This window comes from Trachemys scripta, chromosome 6 (assembly GCF_013100865.1).
Source record: "Trachemys scripta elegans isolate TJP31775 chromosome 6, CAS_Tse_1.0, whole genome shotgun sequence".
Classification (NCBI taxonomy): Eukaryota; Metazoa; Chordata; order Testudines; family Emydidae; genus Trachemys; species Trachemys scripta.
The window spans coordinates 129247444-129267389 of record NC_048303.1 but is presented as its reverse complement, the minus strand read 5'-3'; the positions used below and the strand labels follow the sequence as shown (position 1 = coordinate 129267389).

The 19946-nt window shown below is 39.9% G+C and overlaps 1 protein-coding gene across 1 annotated transcript; it reads left to right on the top strand.

Annotated features, from left to right (window-relative positions):
• Positions 1 to 1007: 1007 nt before the first annotated feature.
• XPA (XPA, DNA damage recognition and repair factor) lies at positions 1008 to 19429 on the top strand. The gene is made up of 7 exons (XM_034774930.1): positions 1008 to 1035; positions 7399 to 7434; positions 10159 to 10269; positions 13733 to 13838; positions 15194 to 15359; positions 17518 to 17635; positions 19174 to 19429. Exons 1-7 carry the CDS (start codon positions 1008 to 1010, stop codon positions 19320 to 19322), a joined length of 714 nt encoding a protein of 237 aa, XP_034630821.1. The 3' UTR covers positions 19323 to 19429.
• Positions 19430 to 19946: the final 517 nt, after the last annotated feature.

The following is a 19946-nucleotide window of genomic DNA, read 5'->3' as shown; positions in this document are numbered from 1 at the left end:
CAAGTGAGGCAGAGGACTGCAAGAGGAGAAAGGATGGTCTCATGGTTTAGAAAACTGAATGCAACCCTTGAGTACTGGATATCCCTGTCTCTGCCACAGTGTTTGAGAGATTTTGGGCAACTCACAAAACAAGTTTTTCACAGGTAGCCACTGTTTTCTCATTTTTGGGTGCCCAATCTGAGACATCTAGAGTCTGATTTGTAAGAGTGCTGAGCACATTCAACTTCAACTGCAGTCAGTGAGAGCTTTGCTCGAAGTACATGAAATTAATTAAAGTGCTAAGTACCCTGAAAGAGTTAAGCCATACAGTTCTCTGCACACGGAATCAAGTAGGGGTCCTTTATTACATATGATCATGTAATAAACACCACCATAATGGATAAGAACAAAGGGGGCCTGTAATGGGGCAGTTGCCCCACTCCCGCAGAACAGGGGTTAAAAGTAGCCCTGGAGAGGGCTGAGGCTGGGAAAAGGAGTGAGAGCAGCTGAGGGAGTGGCTGACCATAGGGGTGGCCAGCCCAATTAGGGCCCAGCTGGCCCTGATCAGAGGGCTGGGGGCCAGGAGCTGAAGGAGTCTCTCTCTAGCTGTGGAGAGAGAAGGACCTGGCTGCCTGGGAGAAAAAGGTACCTGGAGCAGTGCTGGGGAATAGGGTAAGGGAGCTTCAGCCTGGTAAAACCCCAGGCTGCAGGTCTTGTTGAAGGCCTACAGAGGTACTGGGGCTGCAGAGATACAGCCTGAGAATAGCCAAAGGCAGCAGGTCCTGACCCCCTTGCCAGTGATGAGTGGCCATTACGGACTGCAGGGGCTAGATGGTGACTGGCAGTAGCCACTGAGGCAAGGTGGGTTGGGGGTTTCCCTGGGAGGGGAGACCCAGTGTGTGGGGATACTGCAGTGGGCAGAACCCTAAGGTAAAGAGCACCGGAGTCCGGGAGGGCATGGGGGCCAGCAGCAGGTGAGACACCAGCCAGGAGGAGGCGCTCCCTATGCTGGAGAGCTAATTCCTGAGATGACCAGCAGGAGGCGCCGCCGCGCTGGTGAGTCGTCGCTTCGCTACAGGGAAAAATTAAGAATTCCTAGAGAACGTTAATTCCCCAACAATATGGGTGAAAACGAGACAATCACTAAGCTCATGAATGAAGTTACATAGAAAAAATGATAAAGACAAAAATGCCATACAACTTGAGGGCAAACATTTTTAATGAAAACCATCTCATATCAGATCTCAGTCCTCATCCTCAAAGAAAGCCTGCACAACACCTTAAAAACAAGCCTGGGAATTTAAATTCATAACTATGCTAGAAGCTAAAAATCATGGACTCAAAGACAATGGATTTATGGCTCATTATTACAAGCTGTGATTCACTAACCCTCCTTCTTCACACTATTGGAGAGGTGTCAACTCCCTGCTTCACCTTGAATGGTCTCTTGCAATGTATTAGCTCCTTATGCTTAACAATCTGTTCCATGTTGTATCTAGCTGTGACACCGCGTACCTTTCCCCAGACCTAATCAGGTCTTGGCTACACTGGGAATTCACAGCGCTGCACTTGCTGCGCTCAGGAGTGTGAAAAAACACCCCCCCGAGCGCAGCGAGTGCAGCGCTGTAAAGCGCCAGTGTAATCAGCGCCTGCAGCGCTGCACGCTCGCTCGCAGCACTGCAAGCTATTCCCCTCGGAGAAGTGGAGTACTTGCAGCACTGCGAGAGCTCTCGCAGCGCTGGTGGCGCGACTACACTCGCGCTTCACAGCGCTGCCGCGGCAGCACTATGAATCCGCGAGTGTAGCCAAGGCCTCTGTGTAAGCAACAGAAATCTGCGCAGTAAAAGATATCACACCTGTCACTCCAATATTGTGGGACCAGCACAGCTACAACATTGCCAAATTAGGAAATGCCAGAATTCGGGTTCAGTCTCTGACTTTGCAACTCTAGTGTTCTTTTCTGTATGTAATTTTACTTGATAAGTAGTTATTCCCTAAAATACTGCAAAAAGGCACAACAAAGGTTCAATTTTCAACATAAACCCTGAATTTCTAGACTTGACTACTTGTTCACTCAACTCTAGTGTTCCTAGCATTAGTCTGCTAATGCCTTTGCATTTCCTTTAAAGGACAGAAAATACTTAATGGGCTTTGTAAGTTCTCCATTTGACCCTAGTGTGTTCTTGATGGAGATCCTGATACCTTAGAACCCAGCCACTTCAAATTCTACACCAGAGTTAAAGATCAATCCAAAGTGAAAGCACTGCACTCTATTATTCCGAGATTCTAGCTTTAGAAGTATCATTAAGACTTAACAGTAAGTTCTACTATGCATACATTAAAGACCTTAAACATTCAATTTTTAAAAATGACGAACATTGCTTCAAGTACAGCTGATTCCTAAATGAGGCAAGCTCGAAGACAGCTGTTTGAGTTAAGTATGCACAAAATTTCTAATTAAAACATAGTGATTTAAGAAACACCATGTACAAATATCTACTTAACCAATTTAACTCAAAGATTCCAAAACTAATTTCACCTCTGATGAGACCAAGCCAGGAAGATTGCAGCCCAAAAAAGTCATGTTTTCCAAAGTTATGAACGATCAAAAGAGGAGGTTTAGAGTGCTTACAGCAGGAGCTACTGCAATATTAGAAGAGAACCAAGAACAGTAAGGAAATTAAGGTAATTTGCTTCTGGGCTGAGATAATTGTAAAATGAAATACAAGTATTATGCATAATTGCCATCTTGGCCTTTACTACAGCACTGCATTCTCCCGTGCTGCCATCATAAATGCCTAATCATATGGACTTCCAAAAAGTTACACTGCTCTACAGCCAAAATGCTTCTGAAATAAATGTAGTCAAACTTTACTAATTCTTGGTCACTGAGAACGAAAATGATGCTTAAAATTGTTGATTGGCTCTAGTTTTCAAGATATGCTATTGGGTCAGTACATACGACCCTTGACTTGGGAATGGCGGAGGATAAGTGAGTTATAAAGGAAAGGGATCTCAATTTAAACCAGAAATGACTAAAATACATCTTTGACTGGATCTATGAATAAATCTATGACTGGGTTTGGACAGTACTTGCTTTTTAGGCAAAACAATGAATGATGCAATCTGAAGCTGGTATTGCGTCATACATGATATGAATTGCATCATGTTATTCCTAGAAGTCATGGATGATGCAATCATAATGAAGCTTACACATCACTCTGCTGAACAAATTGCCCTATATCAGCTCTAGAAATCATATAGTGTCATGCTCTATTATTTGTCAGTGTTTGATTTTGCAAAGGGACACATTTCTGTTTAGCCAAAGTGAGCAGAGATGTCTCGTACTTGTGTGAACAGTGCAGATAACTTCTGCTATGTTTGTGGTGAAGTGACTTTTGCATCACAAAAGCGCAGTATAACCACTATGGTTAAGAAAGCCTATCACCTTTATTTTGGCTGCAAAATTGGAGATCAGGACAAGAGGTGGGCACCACACATATGCTGTAACACTTGTGCAACAAATCTTCGCCAGTGGTTGAACAGGAAAAGGAAATCTATGCCTTTTGCAATGCCAATGATTTGGAGAGAGCCAACAGATCATACCAGCAATTGTTACTTCTGCATGGTGCCTCCAGTTGGGAAAGGTGTGTCAAAGAAGAAAAAGTGGACTGTGCATTATCCAAACATTCCATCAGCTATACGCCCAGAACCCCACAGAGAAGGACTGCCGGTTCCTGATGCACCAGAATCCTTCTCACTTGAGTCAGACGAGGAAGAGGATGAAACTTCTGGTCCTGAACCATCAATGTCACAGGACCTACATTTTCTCCCATTCTCCTCCTCTGAACCACACCTCCTAACACAAGGTGAACTGAATGACCTTGTCAGGGATTTGGAACTACCCAAGAGTAAGGCAGAGCTGTTGGGCTCCAGACTACAGCAGTGGAATCTCCTGGCAGGTGATGTTAGGGTTTCCATGTTCCGTGACCATCAAAAGGATCTTGTCCCATTCTTCTTCATGGAAGGTGATCTTGTAGCCTGCAACAACATCGATGGTGTGATGGCAGCCCTCAACATCGTTCACAATCCAGATGAGTGGAGACTGTTCATTGATTCATCGAAGACGAGTCTTTAAGCTGTTTTACTGCATAATGGCAATGTTTTGCCATCAATTCCAGTTGGTCATGCAATCCATATGAAGGAAACCTATGACAACATGAAACAACTTTTGAGGTGCATAAACTATGACCAACATCAGTGGCAGCTTTGTGGCGATTTGAAGGTTATTGCTCTCTTGCTTGGTCTGCAGACTGGATACACAAAGTACTGCTGTTTTCTCTGAGAATGGGATAGTTGTGCAAGAGATTCCCACTACATCAAGAAAGATTGGCCACTCCGACAGTCATTGGAGCCCGGGAGGAAAAGTGTTCAGCATCCACCTTTTGTTGAATCAAGGAAGATTTTGTTACCACCCTTACACATCAAGCTGGGTCTGATGAAGAACTTTGTCAAGGCCATTGACAAAACACAAGCAGCTTTCAAGTACCTCCGTGGAAAATTTCCAAGGTTAAGTGAAGCTAAGATAAAGGAAGGTGTCTTTCTTGGTCCTCAGATTCGTGAACTTCTTCGAGATGATGCATTTGACCATGCACTGCGTGGCAAGGAAAAGACGGCATGGAAAGCCTTCCAGTTAGTGGCAATAAATTTTCTCAGAAACAACAAGGCAGACAACTACAGGTCGTTGGTGGAAAACCTCCTCAAGGCATACAAAAGCCTTGGTTGCAACATGTCACTAAAGATACATTTTTTTGCACTCTCATCTAGATTTTTTTCCACCGAACTGCGGAGCAGTGAGCGATGAGCACAGCGAGCGATTTCACCAGGACATTGCAACAATGGAGAAACGCTATCAGGGCAAATGGAGCCCATCAATGCTTGCAGACTATTGCTGGACAGTGACAAGAGATGCTCCATTTAATGAATACAAGAGACAAGCCAAGAAGGGCCGAGTAGACACTGAATAGGACTAAACTATGTACATAATAGTTTTTTGCCTTTTGTTTCATAATAAATTTTATTTATATAACCCTTTTGCTGATTTTTAAAGTGTTACATAAACAGGACAGGTGAAATATTATCATGTAAAGCAACCATAAACGCATGCAAAGACCTAGGTTTACAATTTATGATTAAAACTCTACTATCTATACAATATACATAGGCATACAATGTAAAAACTTAAATATCTTAGAAACAGTAGCCAATCAGTTGTTTTAATTGTCATATTTGAATTCAGCACATCAAAATACATAATAAATAGCACATTTTATCTCTGAAGCAGACGACTTCTCAAAAATTATAGACCAGTGTTATTCATACTCATTCTATGAACCTTTCGTAATCTGTTCTTTCCCATTTGTGAAAATACTTCAGAAATATGAGTTTACCATGTCATTTAATATATATTTTTAAAAGTAGCATTATCTTTTTATTTGGATCATAGAATACAACAAGAATTTACAGGCATAATTTACACTAACTTAAAATGTTTTGGAGAACAAAGGTGTCCAGTTTGTTGGTTTTTTTGTTTTTTGTTCATTTGTTCTTTAACAAGCCCAAACATTCATTTGTTGTGGCAACTTGTGCTTTATGAACTTCATGGGTTTTCTGTTATATAGCTGACAAATAGGAAAAGTCCATCTGGCAAATGTTAAATCTTCTTATATGATCACATAGTTCAACGTGCATTTATTTTGCTGTAGAATTGACTTCTTTCAAAAGACTTTTCAGCTTCACCTTTTTCTAAAGCTTTTGCACTCCGGCTCCCAAAAGTGCTTTGTTAGATTTCTGCTTTCTAACACACACGTCTCTGTTTGTTTCATTTAATTTAGGTAAAGCATGCGTTTTATAATCTCTGGACCCATGCGTCACAGGCATTAGGTATAGCTAAGGTTAAGATTTTGTCACGATTATTTTTAGTAAAAGTCAGGGACTGGTCATGGGCAGTAAACAAAAATTCACAGAAGCTCTTGACCTGTCCCTGACTTTTACTAAAAATAACCGTGACAAAATGGGGCTGATGGGGTATGAGAGCCCTAGCCCAGCTGCAGGAGGGAAGAGGGAGGTCCAGCAACCAGGGTGGATAAAAATCAATGATTTAAAAAAATATATATCAGATTTTTTTAATTTAAATCGGATTTTTTTGATAAAATGCTTTTTGAGGAAAAAACCTATATAAAGATAGTTTTAATTAAGATACATTATAGCTCAAAGATATCTCATCGTGGAATAGGGATTATAAATACTATAGAATTAGAATGAGACAATATATTCACGTAATGTTTAAGAAAAGTTTTGTAAATGAGTTCCAATAGTTCATGGATTAGGGACTCAATTTTATGGGGTTCCAGGGGCTTCTGTATAGATTATTTAGGTTAATCTTTCTATCTACCCAATTGGACTCAGTGCTCAGTCTAAAAGATCCCATCAGAGATGCTTAGTTTTGCAGTTCTTAAACTGTGGATTTGTGTCTCCAGAGATAATATGCTTGTTAACAGCAAAAATGTTTTTAAATAAATAAATATATAGAGGTGAGAAATAACAGACCTCAACTGTATTGTCCCTCTGCAAATTTGTGTACACAGAGTCAATCCCTTACCTCTCTCTAAAAGTGCAAAGTTTCAAAAAGTTCAATGAATAGAAGATTGTTGGGGGCGGAATAGATCTGGACAAGGAAAAGAAGTCTGGGGATAAATGTGAGAAGGGAGGGCCAGGCAGTAGAAACAAAAGTGAAACTGTTTGAGCAGCATATTCCATAAGTCTTGAGGTTTGAGATCTTTCATACCATTCTCTCACTAGAAGGGAAAATCTGTAATGGTAGCAGGCTGTAAAAGAGACCCAGTTTGGGAATATTTGAATGAAGTTCCTCTGGTGGGTAAGACAGGCATACGTGCAAAATGCAAACAGTGCAACAAAGAAATACAAGGCCTGGTTGCCCAAATGAAATACCATCATGAGAAGTGTTCCTTCTCAGGAGGAAGCTGCGTTAAAGATGATGAAAGGAACATGTCTGAACATGCAGGATCTTCAGGTTGGTAAACTTTTTTTTTATTTCATATTTCTTTCTTAAGGACTGCCTGTCTTCCTTCTGGACTATTCTTGAATTCTTATGTTTGAGCAAAAATATAGTTGTTACTCTATGGTACTATCATTTCAGATGCAGTTGTGATAAAAAATAAGTAGCTGAAATAGGCAGAACTTCTTTTTACAATGTCACCTTTAAAGTAGTGCTGAGTTTCAGTGAATGCAATGAGCAATATTAAATGAGCAGTATGGTGGTAATAATTAAATAACTGCATTGACTTATTTTGTTTAGGAGAATCCATCCTCAACATACAGGATTCTGAAGACTATCCACCTTCAAGATCACCATCATTTTCTATAGTTCCAGAGTTATCTGCCAATGATAGTGTTTCAGTCACATCACGTATGTCACATAGCCACAGTATATCACCTGTAGCAAGAAGAAAAAAAAATCTCCATCATCCAAAAACAACCATAGATAAGTTTGTGATAAGAACCAGCAGATTACAAAAAGATGTAATTGATGAAAAAATTACCCGGTTTGTTTATGCAACAAACTTTCCTTTCTGTATGATTGAGAACCCACACTTCATTAACGTGGTCCACCCAAGAGAGCAGATGTCACAGGCAAATTGCTGGATAAAGTGTATGAAAGAGAAATTGAGCGGTGTGCAAAAGGTCTAGAGGGTGAAATTGTTAACTGAGTCTTGATGGGTGGAGCAATGTCCACAATGATCCTGTTGTATGTGCTTGTGTGACAACAGAAAAAGGGAATGTCTTCCTTACAGAAACAATTGATACATCAGGAAATGTACACACTTACAAGAATACTTACAAGAAGTAGCAGTAACAGCTATAACAAACTGTGAACAAAAATTCAAATGTCTAGTACACAACTTGGTCACAGACGATACTGCATATGTATCCAAGATAATAAAAAGACGATTTCAAAGAGAGTCCCAAGCTAATAACATACGGTTGCGGTGCTCATTTGATGCACCTCCTAGCCAAAGACTTCAGTGTTCCAGAAATAAAGGCTAATGTTGTTGAAATTGCAAAATACTTCCGTAACAACCACTTTGCAGCAGCTGCTCTGAAAAAAGTGGGAGGAACCAAGCGACTCTCCCACAAGACGTGCGATGGAACTCAGTAGTGGACTGTATATCAAGAACTGGCCTAATCTGATGACAGTTTGTGAACAAAATTGTGAAAAAATAGATGGCACCGTCACAGCCAAAATTCTCAACATTGGGCTTAAGAGAAATGTTGAACGCATGCTGAATACTCTGAAGCCTATTTCTGTAGCCTTGAACAAAATGCAGGGAAATAGCTGTTTTATTGCTGATGCTGTTGAAATTTGGAAGGAACAGAGTGAGATCTTAAAAAGAGAAATATGCAATGACAGAGTTAAATTACAAGCATTAAAAAAACGAATGGGACAAGCACTATCTTCAGCTCATTTTCTTGCAAATATTCTCAATGCTCGGTACCAGGGTCAAACCTGAACTGCTGAAGAAGAGGAGTTGGCTATGACATGGACATCCAGCAATCATCCCTCCAGAATGCCACCTATAATAAACTTCAGAGCTAAGGGTGAACCATTCAAGAAATATATGTTTACTGATGATGTTTTAAAGAAAGTGACACCAGTGAACTGTCGGAATTCACTTAAGCACTTGGATTCAGAGACTGTTGAAGTGATAATCTCACTTTTAACAGCAGTAGCTTCTTCTGCTGGTGTAGAAAGAATATTTTCTTCCTTTGGACTAATTCATTCCAAATTGAGAAATCATTTGGGACCTGAAAAAGTAGGAAAGCTTGTTTTTCTTTTCCAAATTATGAACAAACAGGAAAATGAAGGTGAAGACGACTGACTTAGCTGCAGAAGCCAATATTTTAAGTTTCTCATGTTGACCTGGCTGACATAGTCGATTTAATTTTTGTGTTTTTTTTTTAAATATTTCATTTAACTATTTTAGTTAAAAACAATTTTTACAAAAGCAATCCTGATTTTAAAAAACTTGAATGTTTAACTAAATTCAAAAATTCATGTTTGTTTTTTTAAAATATTATATGTTTGCTCTTGAAGAAAAAAATCCAGAATACATCACGTTGTTGTTTTAGTTAAATAAAACAATTTAAATGTCTGTCTGGTGGTGATCTCCTCCTAATACAGCATGGCAAGAAAATCCTCCAAATAAACCTGTTGAACTGGAGATAATTCACCTCCCAATGACTTCATAAATATCTGTTTCAATTACCTTTGGAAAATGAAATAACCAAACAATCATTCATTTCCTGATATAGCTGTAAAACTAATCTGAAAAGTTTTCAAAATAAATCACTTCAAAAATGTATAGTGTGTACCTTCTAAAAATGAAATCTACATCTATCTCTGAGTAGCGAAGAATATGTATTAAGGTTATAACAACCAACAAGAATGCACTTTTATGTAGAAATCCATGATTAAATTGAGTCTTCCTAACTAGTGATTTAAATCAAATCCACCCTGCCAGCAACTGCTGTCCAGGGTGGCTCAGCTGCAAGGAACCCCTGCCACCTGTGGTGGCTCAGAGCTGCAGGTTTGATGGCTTGGAGCTCCGGGGTTCCTTCGCCGACCCCGGTGGCTGGGAGCTGCGGGGGAGGGCTGAAGCGGAAAATGTCACAGATCTCTGGAAGTCACAGAAATTGTGACCTTCATGCCATAATCTTAGCCTTAGGTATAGCTTTCAAGAACAGTTTTCCACCAAGTTTGGTTCTTTTGTTGCTTTCCTTGCTCTGCAGTAACAGATATAGTGCAACCTATACATGTGTATTTTCCTTTGTACAACAAATGAATTCCCTTCAGCTGTTAGAAATCTGCCCTTGGAGTTGAATGATTCTCCACGTACCCTGCATGTCCTGGTCTCCTAGATCTAGGAGTAGTACTGACAGTGTATTTTGAAAGCAGAAAGATCTCCATGCTAGCTCATGAATGTTGGATGTGAAGGCCACATTTTGTAAATTAGTTTTGCAAATAATTTTGCATTTACATTGATGCATGCAATTCTTTTAGCCTTTAAATATGTTGACTTCTCTTGTTTGTCTTTTCAGGAAGTGCTAAAGTTAAAGCACCTCCAAAGATAATTGACACAGGGGGAGGATTCTTTTTGGAAGAGGAGGAAGAGGAGGAACACAAGGTTGAGAAAATTGTCCATCAGCCAGGTAACATGATTAATTTTGCAGAAAATGGCTATACTGGTCATTTATAGTTAATATGAACACACTATTAAAATGAATAAGCTGCTCCATTTTGTGGCACGCTAGCTGAACAGGAATTATGAAAAGTCAGCAATGGCTTCAGAGAAACCTGAAATACATTTGTGTGAAAAATGGCTTATTATACGTCCTTATGTATGGAAAGCTACTGGTTGGTAGTGAAAAGGGTCATGTATTTTTCAATAATTAACCAGACAGACACTTAATTTAAGATAAATAAATGTCTGATGGGGGAAAGTGAGGATCTAAGTAACAGAATCCGTACAGTCTACACTCTTCTGGGTGCTTACAATTTTTACCTAGTATATTCTGATTCCTCATTCTCTAGTAACAAATACTGATGCAACAGTCCCCTGCTATATAAAAGGTTTGAACACACTGGACCAGATCCTGAACTGGTGCAAATCAACATCTCCATTGATTTCAATGGCATTGATAAACTGTACAGTTAATTGCTTGACCACACTTTGGTTTGTTATTTTGTTAAGAAATATATTTGAGACCAAATAACCGTCAGACAGGCTTAATTAATACAGTACAGGAAAAAGGTTCTATATGATGCCAGTCTCCAAAGAACAGACTTGTGCAGCAATGTTATGGTGTGCTCCCCAAAGTTACACCTCTAAAGCAATCCTTTTATACACTAAATTGTTGATCAGTAAAAGGTGTGACGGGTTGGACCCCTTGGGAAGTCACCTGATGTGCTGAGATACCACTGAGTCTACCTGTTCTGCCACCATGGGCCCCCTTTACCCTGTCTTGCTGAGCCAGGCTCTTAAAACCTCCTGTAACAGACACACAGGCAGGGCCACACCCAGACTCAGTTTAAGGGACTTGCGCCAGCACTCAGATGTCCCCCTCCCTTGGAGTACAGACCCAAAGATATATTCTATTCACCTCTTCCCTCAATGTGGAAGAGGGTATGCACAATTCCCTTCCCCTCCCTCCCCTCCCCCCGGATAGCAATCACATAAACTGGGTTATATTATAAACCAGAAATAAATGTATTAACTATAACAGGTATATTTTAAATAGTTAAGGTGGTAGCAGACAGAACAAGGCAGATTACTAAGAAAATATAACAGAGCACGCAAACTAAGCTTCATACACTAAAGAAACTGATTACATGTAAGTTCTCACCCTAAATGTGGTTCTAATAATATTCTTCACAGGCCAGACACCCTTCCAGCCTGGGCCCAGTTCTTTCCCCCAGTTCAGTTTTAGTTGTTTGCAGCAGTCATCTCGGGTTGGGTAGCGGGGGAGAACTGACTACCTCAGTTACCTCACTCCCCACCCTTAAATAGGATTTGCATAAAGCGGGAGTCCTTTGTTTCCTAGTTTGACCCCCCTTCCCTTACAGTGGAAAGTTACAAGAAGTCCCTGGTAGTGTTTTAGCATCAGGTAACAAGACCACCTGACTCTGTACAAACTAATGCATACAAATAGGATAATCACATTCAGTAAATCATAACCTTTCCAATGATATCTCACATGAGCCATCTTGCATAAAGTATATCTGTTATGTCATAGTCACATCATAAGCATATTTTCATAAAGAATATGGAATGACATCACAAAAGGTACCATGTACAGTATTTGAAACTGGATTTAATTAATTAGCTTTCTACCTTGTTTGTTTCTGGTACCATGGTGTAGCCTTTTATCTTTTGTTCTGACCGTATGCATTCCAGGTACTAAGGGCCATAAAGATACCTCTTAGGTTTTAGTGTGGGTAACTCCTTTCCTGCTGCTATAATGAAATAATTGTATTCCAGATACTAACAGTTTTCCTATTTACTGAAGCCAAGGCTTACTTCAGCTAATGCAAGGTGTTATGGGATACTTACATAAGTGAAGAGGATTATGGTATAGGCCAGTTTAGGTAATATCACTGTTATAATATTTGTGCTTAATGTTATTGGTGTGTCTTGCATACTAATATATATATGGTGCAGATAATACATAATCTCAATAATATTTATATACTAACCAGCATATATTAGTCAACAATGGGGCTGTACCAATTTATTACAGCTGACGATCTGATCCATGGTGTCCAGTAGTACCATTCTGGCAGTTGATACTTGTGGGAGTACTTGCTTAGGAGTGAAGTCAGCATTGTGTCCCATTACATAGTTAACAGCACTTCTTGTCAGTCACAGAAAGGGTGCTGTCTCAAGAATGATGGATTCAGGCATGAGGAAGTGGCAGGAGCAATAGGGAAGGACCAAGTCCCCTGATAGAAGGTAGGCTATCAGGCGGGGAATGAAACTAAATGACAAAAGTGAAGAAGGATGGGATGGGTGCTATTTTCTTGGCTGTTAAAATGCTTCCAGATTGCATCATTTCCCCACACTTTTCTGGGGAGGATCCCATGCATGTTCTTTTCAGCCCTACCTGCATTTTCTCCCTTCCCACATCTAAATTAATGAATAAAAACCTCCAGCAAAACCAGCTTCTTCCTTTGTTATCTTCTTGCTTCATTCCATTCTGAATCAGCTGCAGGGCAAGTAATAACCTACAGGGCTTTGCCACTGAATCTCAGCTGTCAGTCGTGCTGCCCCAGATGCTCCAATATTTAAAATTTCAATAGTTGGGATATGGGCATCTACACTTCCGCCATTGCTGTTCAACCACTGGTAACTTCACTCTATTATTGTCCTAATAAAAATAGCTTTATACTGTTACTAATTAGTGGGAGTATGGTTTAATAATTACACAGCCTAATGCTAGAACTTGATTTTGAGACATGCTGAGCACCTACACTTTCCAGTATAAAATGCAAATTGGGATAACATTTAATTTTTGCCAGGTTAGGTCTGCTATAGATCTGAGTCTATAATTAGAATTGTCTGATACTTGAATGTCAACACTTCTAGGGTTTAAAAAAAAAATAAAAAAATCTAAAATATAAAGCTCCTCATTTGGCCTGAAGCAAATAGAAATGTATTGAAAGTACTGTATGGTTAACTTTATGTTCTCCCACTCTAACCTGGTGCCATGTTAAGGGAACACTTCCCATATCTGACCTATCTGTAACAATCTAAACCAGAACCCCTTCTTGCAAGCTGTGAGTGTGCACGTGCACACATGCATACACTTCGAATGTTGAAATTGGAGAACTCTTTTTTAGAACTTTTATTCTTGGGATCTGTTACTTGTTATTTTGAAAGATAAAATGGCTTCAGTGGGACTCCAGACAGACAGAGGTCCATCTGCAAGGATCCAATTGCAAGATCATAGCCTTAGTTTGTTCTACAGAATTTTAGAAAACTCTTCAGAAGGGAAAACATGAATAGTGCATATTAAATATACGATATAAAAGCAACATTGTAAATTAATGTTAAGCTCTAGTAAGATCAACCCCAAATACTTTACCTAACTCAAATTATTTGTTCCCTTCTATTAGGACCTGTACTAGAATTTGATTACCTTATTTGTGAAGAATGTGGCAAACAATTCATGGACTCGTATCTCATGCAGCACTTTGATTGGGCAACATGCGATAATTGCAGGTATTGTAAATAATGGGCAAAAACTGTTTGATAAATTATTAAATTAACTTAACTATTATTTTACTAGAATAAAAATTTGATTTTAATGATTTATACAGTTCTGTTGTAAAAACACATTTACATTAAAGGGCTATCAGAGGAATGTTATTGAATAAGATATTGTCAGTTGGAAAATTCTATGAATGGAATTTAATAAGTTTGTGTGAAAAGTGGATGTGCAAAAGAACCACATCTTTCACACATGCCTCTTAGTGCATGATGTGAAAAAAATACATAGTATGTTAGAAATGTATAGTCTCTTTACTTTACAGCATTCATATTGCATTGTTTAAATATGGTAATGGAGATTATTATCCCATCAAGATTATTACATATGTTCAAAGCAGTGAAATTAGTAAATAACAGATCAGCCATGCAAAGATCTATTTTTAAAAAACCACTGTGGTAGAAAAAGTGTTCAGCTATTTAAATAGTCAAATTAAACAAGACTTTTTATAGCTTCTGTAAGTTGGAGTAGATCTGTGATGGGGATGGTCAACTGAGTTAGCCCTAAGTATGTCTTTTAAATGTTGGAAACTGAATATTGAATAAATAGTTTTTGATGTGTTTATTTATTGGATCTTGTAGACATCACCTGATTGAATCTGACTGAATCCAGTTTTTTTTCCCACTGACATATGGCAATTTTTAAAATTTCAATATATCTATATATTTGTAGCAAATTGGGGAATATATTAAAATTATCTCCCTGATAAGGATTTAATTTATGTAATCATTTGGGCATATGATAAAAAGATTCAGGTAATACTTTGGATCAAGACAGGTGAAATAAATTTTTCAGATGCTCACTAGTACCTTGTGTAACCAGAATGTTCAATTGTCTCATTACTTATCCAATAAAAAATAAACACTTTTTTATTAAACCTTTTGCTTTATTTTATTATTCCTTGTGCATGCCAAATGTCTTGCATTTGAAAACTGCTTTGGCTGTATAATTTGTATTTGAAACAATGAAGATTTGAAAATATAGTATCCAATTATCCCCTCTTGTAGGAAAAACCTGTGGTAGGAGACAAACTCAGGTAGAACCTTTGAGGTGATTCCGGTAGGAGCCCATTCTCCTTTTCCCCCCCACTCCCCAAAAAAACCCCAAAACAAACAAAACAGAGGGGTTTCTAAATTAGTGTGTTGATATTGGAGTTCAGGAGGACTACTCGCATGACTAAGTTTGCAAGATCAAGGCCCACATTACAGTAGGGATGTAAGGTGCATTGTACAGTACATAATGAACTTTAATATTAGCCTGTTACATAATGCTTTTCACCTGTCTCTTTTAAAAAAAAAATCTGTTTCAGAGATGTTGAAGGTAAGCATAAGCTTATAACAAGGACTGAGGCAAAGCAAGAGTACCTTCTTAAAGACTGTGACTTAGATAAGAGAGAACCGGTGCTCAAATTTATTTTGAAGAAAAACCCTCATAATTCACAGTGGGGTGACATGAAGCTTTACTTAAAATTACAGGTATGAAAATGTTTGTAAATTTTTCAAAATATATGGTCCTTTTTTGCATTTTCATGACATTATCACTACCATCCATAATTTAATCATTGTTGTACTGAACTCAGAATCTTTACCATTTAACAAAACTAAATACGTTGTACAGTGCATGCGGTAGAATTTCAATTGTCCCTGAAATAAATGGGAAAGGTTGAGTTTCTCCTATTCAGTAAGGAAGTTGTTTAGTGATAAGTTGTTGACTGAACTAGTATGTTGCAGAGGAAAAAATAACTTTTCTTTACTGACCCAGAATCTGTATGGATCTGTTCTTTGAGTAAAAACATTTGCAACCCATTTGAAAAATATCAAGTTGCTTAAAGACATGTACATCTTAGAAGAAAACAACTGTCTTGAAATATGTTGAATCAATATTTTGATTCCCTTAGAAATATAATTCATGCCTTAATATTCTTAAATGTGGATGTGTGAGAAATCAATTAGAGTTAGATTAGGCCCTTAATTAGTAGGTAATAGTAGTTTTCCATGCATGAAAATCCATTTCAAACAAAGTAACCTCTCTTTTGTTTTATAAGGAAGCTTTATTAATGTGTGGGAGTGTCACAGGGTGCTCTACTCACAGCTGGGTGGCACCCCTTTCTGGCAATTCTGGGATTAGCTCCACCAGGTTCAGCGCCCCCTTTCCAGTCTTCCACTATTGTTGCTCTCCTCCCGCTCATGGAGTCACAGTACAGCTGCTTCATGACTCAGCCCTCCAGTCAGGTCACACTGTGTTTTCCCCTTCCACAGGAGTTTTTCAAAAATCTCTGTACAATCAGCATCAGGCAGCCCTCATGCATGCTTCCCTGACTATGTCACTCCCACAGTGATTCAGGCAGTCTTCCCCTTCACTGCTTTTAGCAATACCAATCTGCAGTGGATGGTATGGGAACCCAGGCCCACCCTCTATTCTGAGTTTCATTCCAGGGCCCTATAGCAAGCAGTTAAGGTCTGGGTCGTCACCAAGCCTACTGCTCTCTTCCCTAAACTACTTCCTACTATGTTTCTTTAAACTCTTTTTTTCCCCCAGCCTTCTAGTCAGACCCGTCTCTCTCAGGCCTACTCGATAAACCCTTCCTCACAGATTCCTGTTCCCCCTTCCTTCTCCCTTACGTCAGGGAGAGCGACTGCAGGGTTCCTCCCTGTTGCCAGTCTCCTGGCTTTATAGGTGAGCTTCCTTCTAATTAGCACCCTCTACATCAGGGGTGGACAGACTTTCTGGCCCGAGGACCACATCTGGGAATAGAAATTGTATGGCAGGCCATGAATGCTCACAAAATTGGGGTTGGGGTGCGGGAAGGGATGAGGGCTCTGGTTGGGGGGTGCAGGCTCAGAGGTGGGGCCAGAAATGAGGAGTTCAGGGTGCAGAAGAGGGCTCTGGGCTGGGGCGAGGTGAGGGGGTGAGGGCTCTGGTTGGGGGTGTGGGCTCTAGGGTGGGGCTGGGAATAAGGAGATTGGGATGTAGGAGGCTGCTCTGGGCTGGGACCAAGGGGTTCGGAGGGCAGGAGGGGGATCAGGGTTGGGGCATGAGGAGAGGCTCGGGGTGGCGCTTACCACAATGGCTCCCAGAAGCAGCGGCACATCCCTTCTCCAGCTCCTAGGCTGAGGCATGGCCAGGCAGGCTCCGCCCCTGCAGCTCCCATTGGAGCGGGGCCATTGGAGCGCGTAAGAGCTGGAGGGGGGTCATACCGCAGCTTCCGGGAGCCATGTGGAGCGGCCCCCGACCCTTCTCCCTGGCTGGAGCGCTAGAACAGGGCAAGCCCCAGATGTCGCTCCCCAGCGGGAGCTCAAGGGCCGGCTTTAAAAGGCTGGCGGGCCGAATCCAGCCCACGGGACGTAGTTTGCCCACCCCTGCTCTACATAGCCTAAGTCTCCCCTCTGTGCAGCTTAATTGGATGATTGGGCCCACTTGGCCTAATTCAGCTCTTTCAGGGTGTGCACTCCACACACTGCCGTCACAAGGGTCACAGGCAAAGAGGGAGCTATCCAGGTGATGGAAGAGGGATTGTTGGTGGGATATAGCAACACAATAAAATTGTGTAAAGGAGAGTTCTATTCTAAACTAGAGCAGCTTATCTTTATCATTTCAGGGTAAAAAGGAATACACTTGTGGTCTATCCCGTAGGTAATAAAACGTTCGCTTGAAGTTTGGGGTAGTGAAGAAGCGTTGCAAGAAGCAAGAGAAACCCGCCAAGATAATAGAGAAAAGATGAAACAGAAAAAGTTTGATAAAAAAGTTAAAGGTAAATGGTTAGAATTTAAACTAAGTTTTTTTTTTTTTTAAGGTTTATTTTTTGTAGGCTATAAAATAAAACCAGGTAGTAATTATTTGCTTCTGGACATGGAGAATTAGTGTAAATAATTTTTTACTACAGCTTCAGCTAGAGTAGTGTCTGTCTGTATTCATATTTATTTCCACGTCTAGTGATGTAGTGGGAAACTGACACTTTAATAATATGGCCAGATGAAAATTTTCATAACCATTAGAAATGTGGACACAACTTTGATAGTTTGGTACCACTGTTGTCTTGTTTATGTTCCCTGATGTACACCCACAATATATCATAAAGCTGCCTATCCAAATAACTTTTTCCTCACTTTGTTTGAATGAGAACATGTATTTTGTCTCCAGGAGCCTATTTTTGCCATTACTTATATGCATGCAGCAATATCAGTGGGAATTGATTGTATATGAAAGCTGAACTTAATCTGTAAGGTACAACATGCCTTTCCTTCCCTATATTTAGAACATTCAGCTCTGCAGTTTTTACTCGGCTGAATTGTCATTCTAGATAAATAAATTGAATACCTTGCAGTTTAATATCGAGGGGAAAGATGTTAATAACAGAGATCCAGTTTGAAAATATATTTTAATGAGACGATAGTGATGTAGGCTTCTTAATAGCAGTATAATAAGAAAAAGGCTATACTGGCATGTTTGGGTTTCCTTTACAGTATCTCTAATTTTGAGGCTTTATGCAGAGGTCCTGAGGTGGATAAGAGGTATTATAGGTCAGGACTGAGGTGTGATGAAGAATTTTACAAAATTACTCCTTTTAACTCCAATTTACCAAATTAAGTAATTCCAGGAATAAACTTTATAGGTAGGTAATGGGGCCTCAAATACTCACAACCAAGTCTGGCATATGAGATCACATCTTGGTTTTGTAAATCAAAAAAGTCAAAATTAAACCCTGGGCACCTGGCAGCTTTGAGGACTCCTATGTTTAGTTTCACATAGCCTCACCTATTTTATTACAAAAAAAATACCACACAGCCTCAATAATAAACTTGGAAGAATAACTAACCCGAATGCTCTTTCAGAGCTATTGTGGTCTCTTCATACAAGTAGTCCGTGTGGCTTGAATGGCAATACTTGCATGAATAAGGCAATCAGAATTTGGCTCTAGATATGTTTCAGAAACAACAGACATTCTCTCAGAATACATAAGTAATGTGAGTCTCCCTAAATACTGAGTTTCTTGTCCCTTAATCTGTTGTGGAATATCAGGGTTGGAAGGGAATATCAGGAGGTCATCTAGTCCAACCCCCTGCTCAAAGCAGGACCAATCCCCAGACAGATTTTTGCCCCAGTTCCCTAAATAGCCCCCTCAAGGATTGAACTCACAATCCTGGGTTTAGCAGGCCAATGCTCAAACTGCTGAGCTATCCCTTCCCTTTTGTTTGTTCTCTTCCCAAAGGTGTTTATCTTTAGTGCTGACTCTTTTTTTTAAATAACTACCATTTACTTACCATAGACTTGGTTTACATTTTTCATCAGAGCTCCGTCGAGCTGTTAGGAGCAGTGTGTGGAAAAGAGGAACAAGTTCCCACCAGCATGAGTACGGACCTGAAGAAAACATTCAAGAAGATACATACAAAAAGACATGTACTATATGTGGCCATGAATTAACTTATGAGAAAATGTAATAGCCCTTGATTGATTTTACATAAAATGCACCTTTTGTAATGTTAATATTTTGTATCAAGTAAAATAAAAATGATTGAGAGTAAATCTTTGTGTGGGATTGCAGAGAAAACAGTACTCTTCAATCACAGAGGGATCTTTTAGACAAAATGGGTGATTTGTGACAAAACCCATGGCTTAAATCAAGGGGGTTTGATGAGTGGTCATCTGGCTGTTGGGGCTGTAATTTAAGGGTATGTCTACATTGCAATTAAAAACCCGTGGCTGGCCCATGCCAGCTGACTCGGGCTTGCAGGACTCGTGCTAAGGGACTGTTTAATTATGGTGTAGATGTTTTGGCTAAGGCTGTAACCCCAGCCTGCATGTTTACACTGCAACAGTCCCTTAGCCCAAGCCCTGCAAGTTCAAGTCAACTGCCAGGGGCCAGCTGCGGATTTTTAATTGCAGTGTAGACATACAGTAAGTTCCCATCCCTGTAGTGTAGCGAAGAGTTGGGATTAGAAGAAATGAGTCCCAGCTCACTGTCTTCTGTAGCGAAGATCTTCGCAGGTATAATATTACAATAAAGATATCAAGGCTGAATCCCCATTCTGTCACTTCGAGTGCAGAAGATGGGGGCCCGCAAG

What these genes read in the sequence shown, in the direction of transcription:
- XPA (XM_034774930.1), top strand. Translation starts at nt 1,008, where the DNA reads ATGACCAGCAGGAGGCGCCGCCGCGCTG. An exon ending in CATTTTCTATAGTTCCAGAG is followed by an intron (nt 7,435 to 10,158) that starts TTATCTGCCAAT and finishes TTGTCTTTTCAG; the next exon opens with GAAGTGCTAAAGTTAAAGCA. An exon ending in GAAAATTGTCCATCAGCCAG is followed by an intron (nt 10,270 to 13,732) that starts GTAACATGATTA and finishes CCCTTCTATTAG; the next exon opens with GACCTGTACTAGAATTTGAT.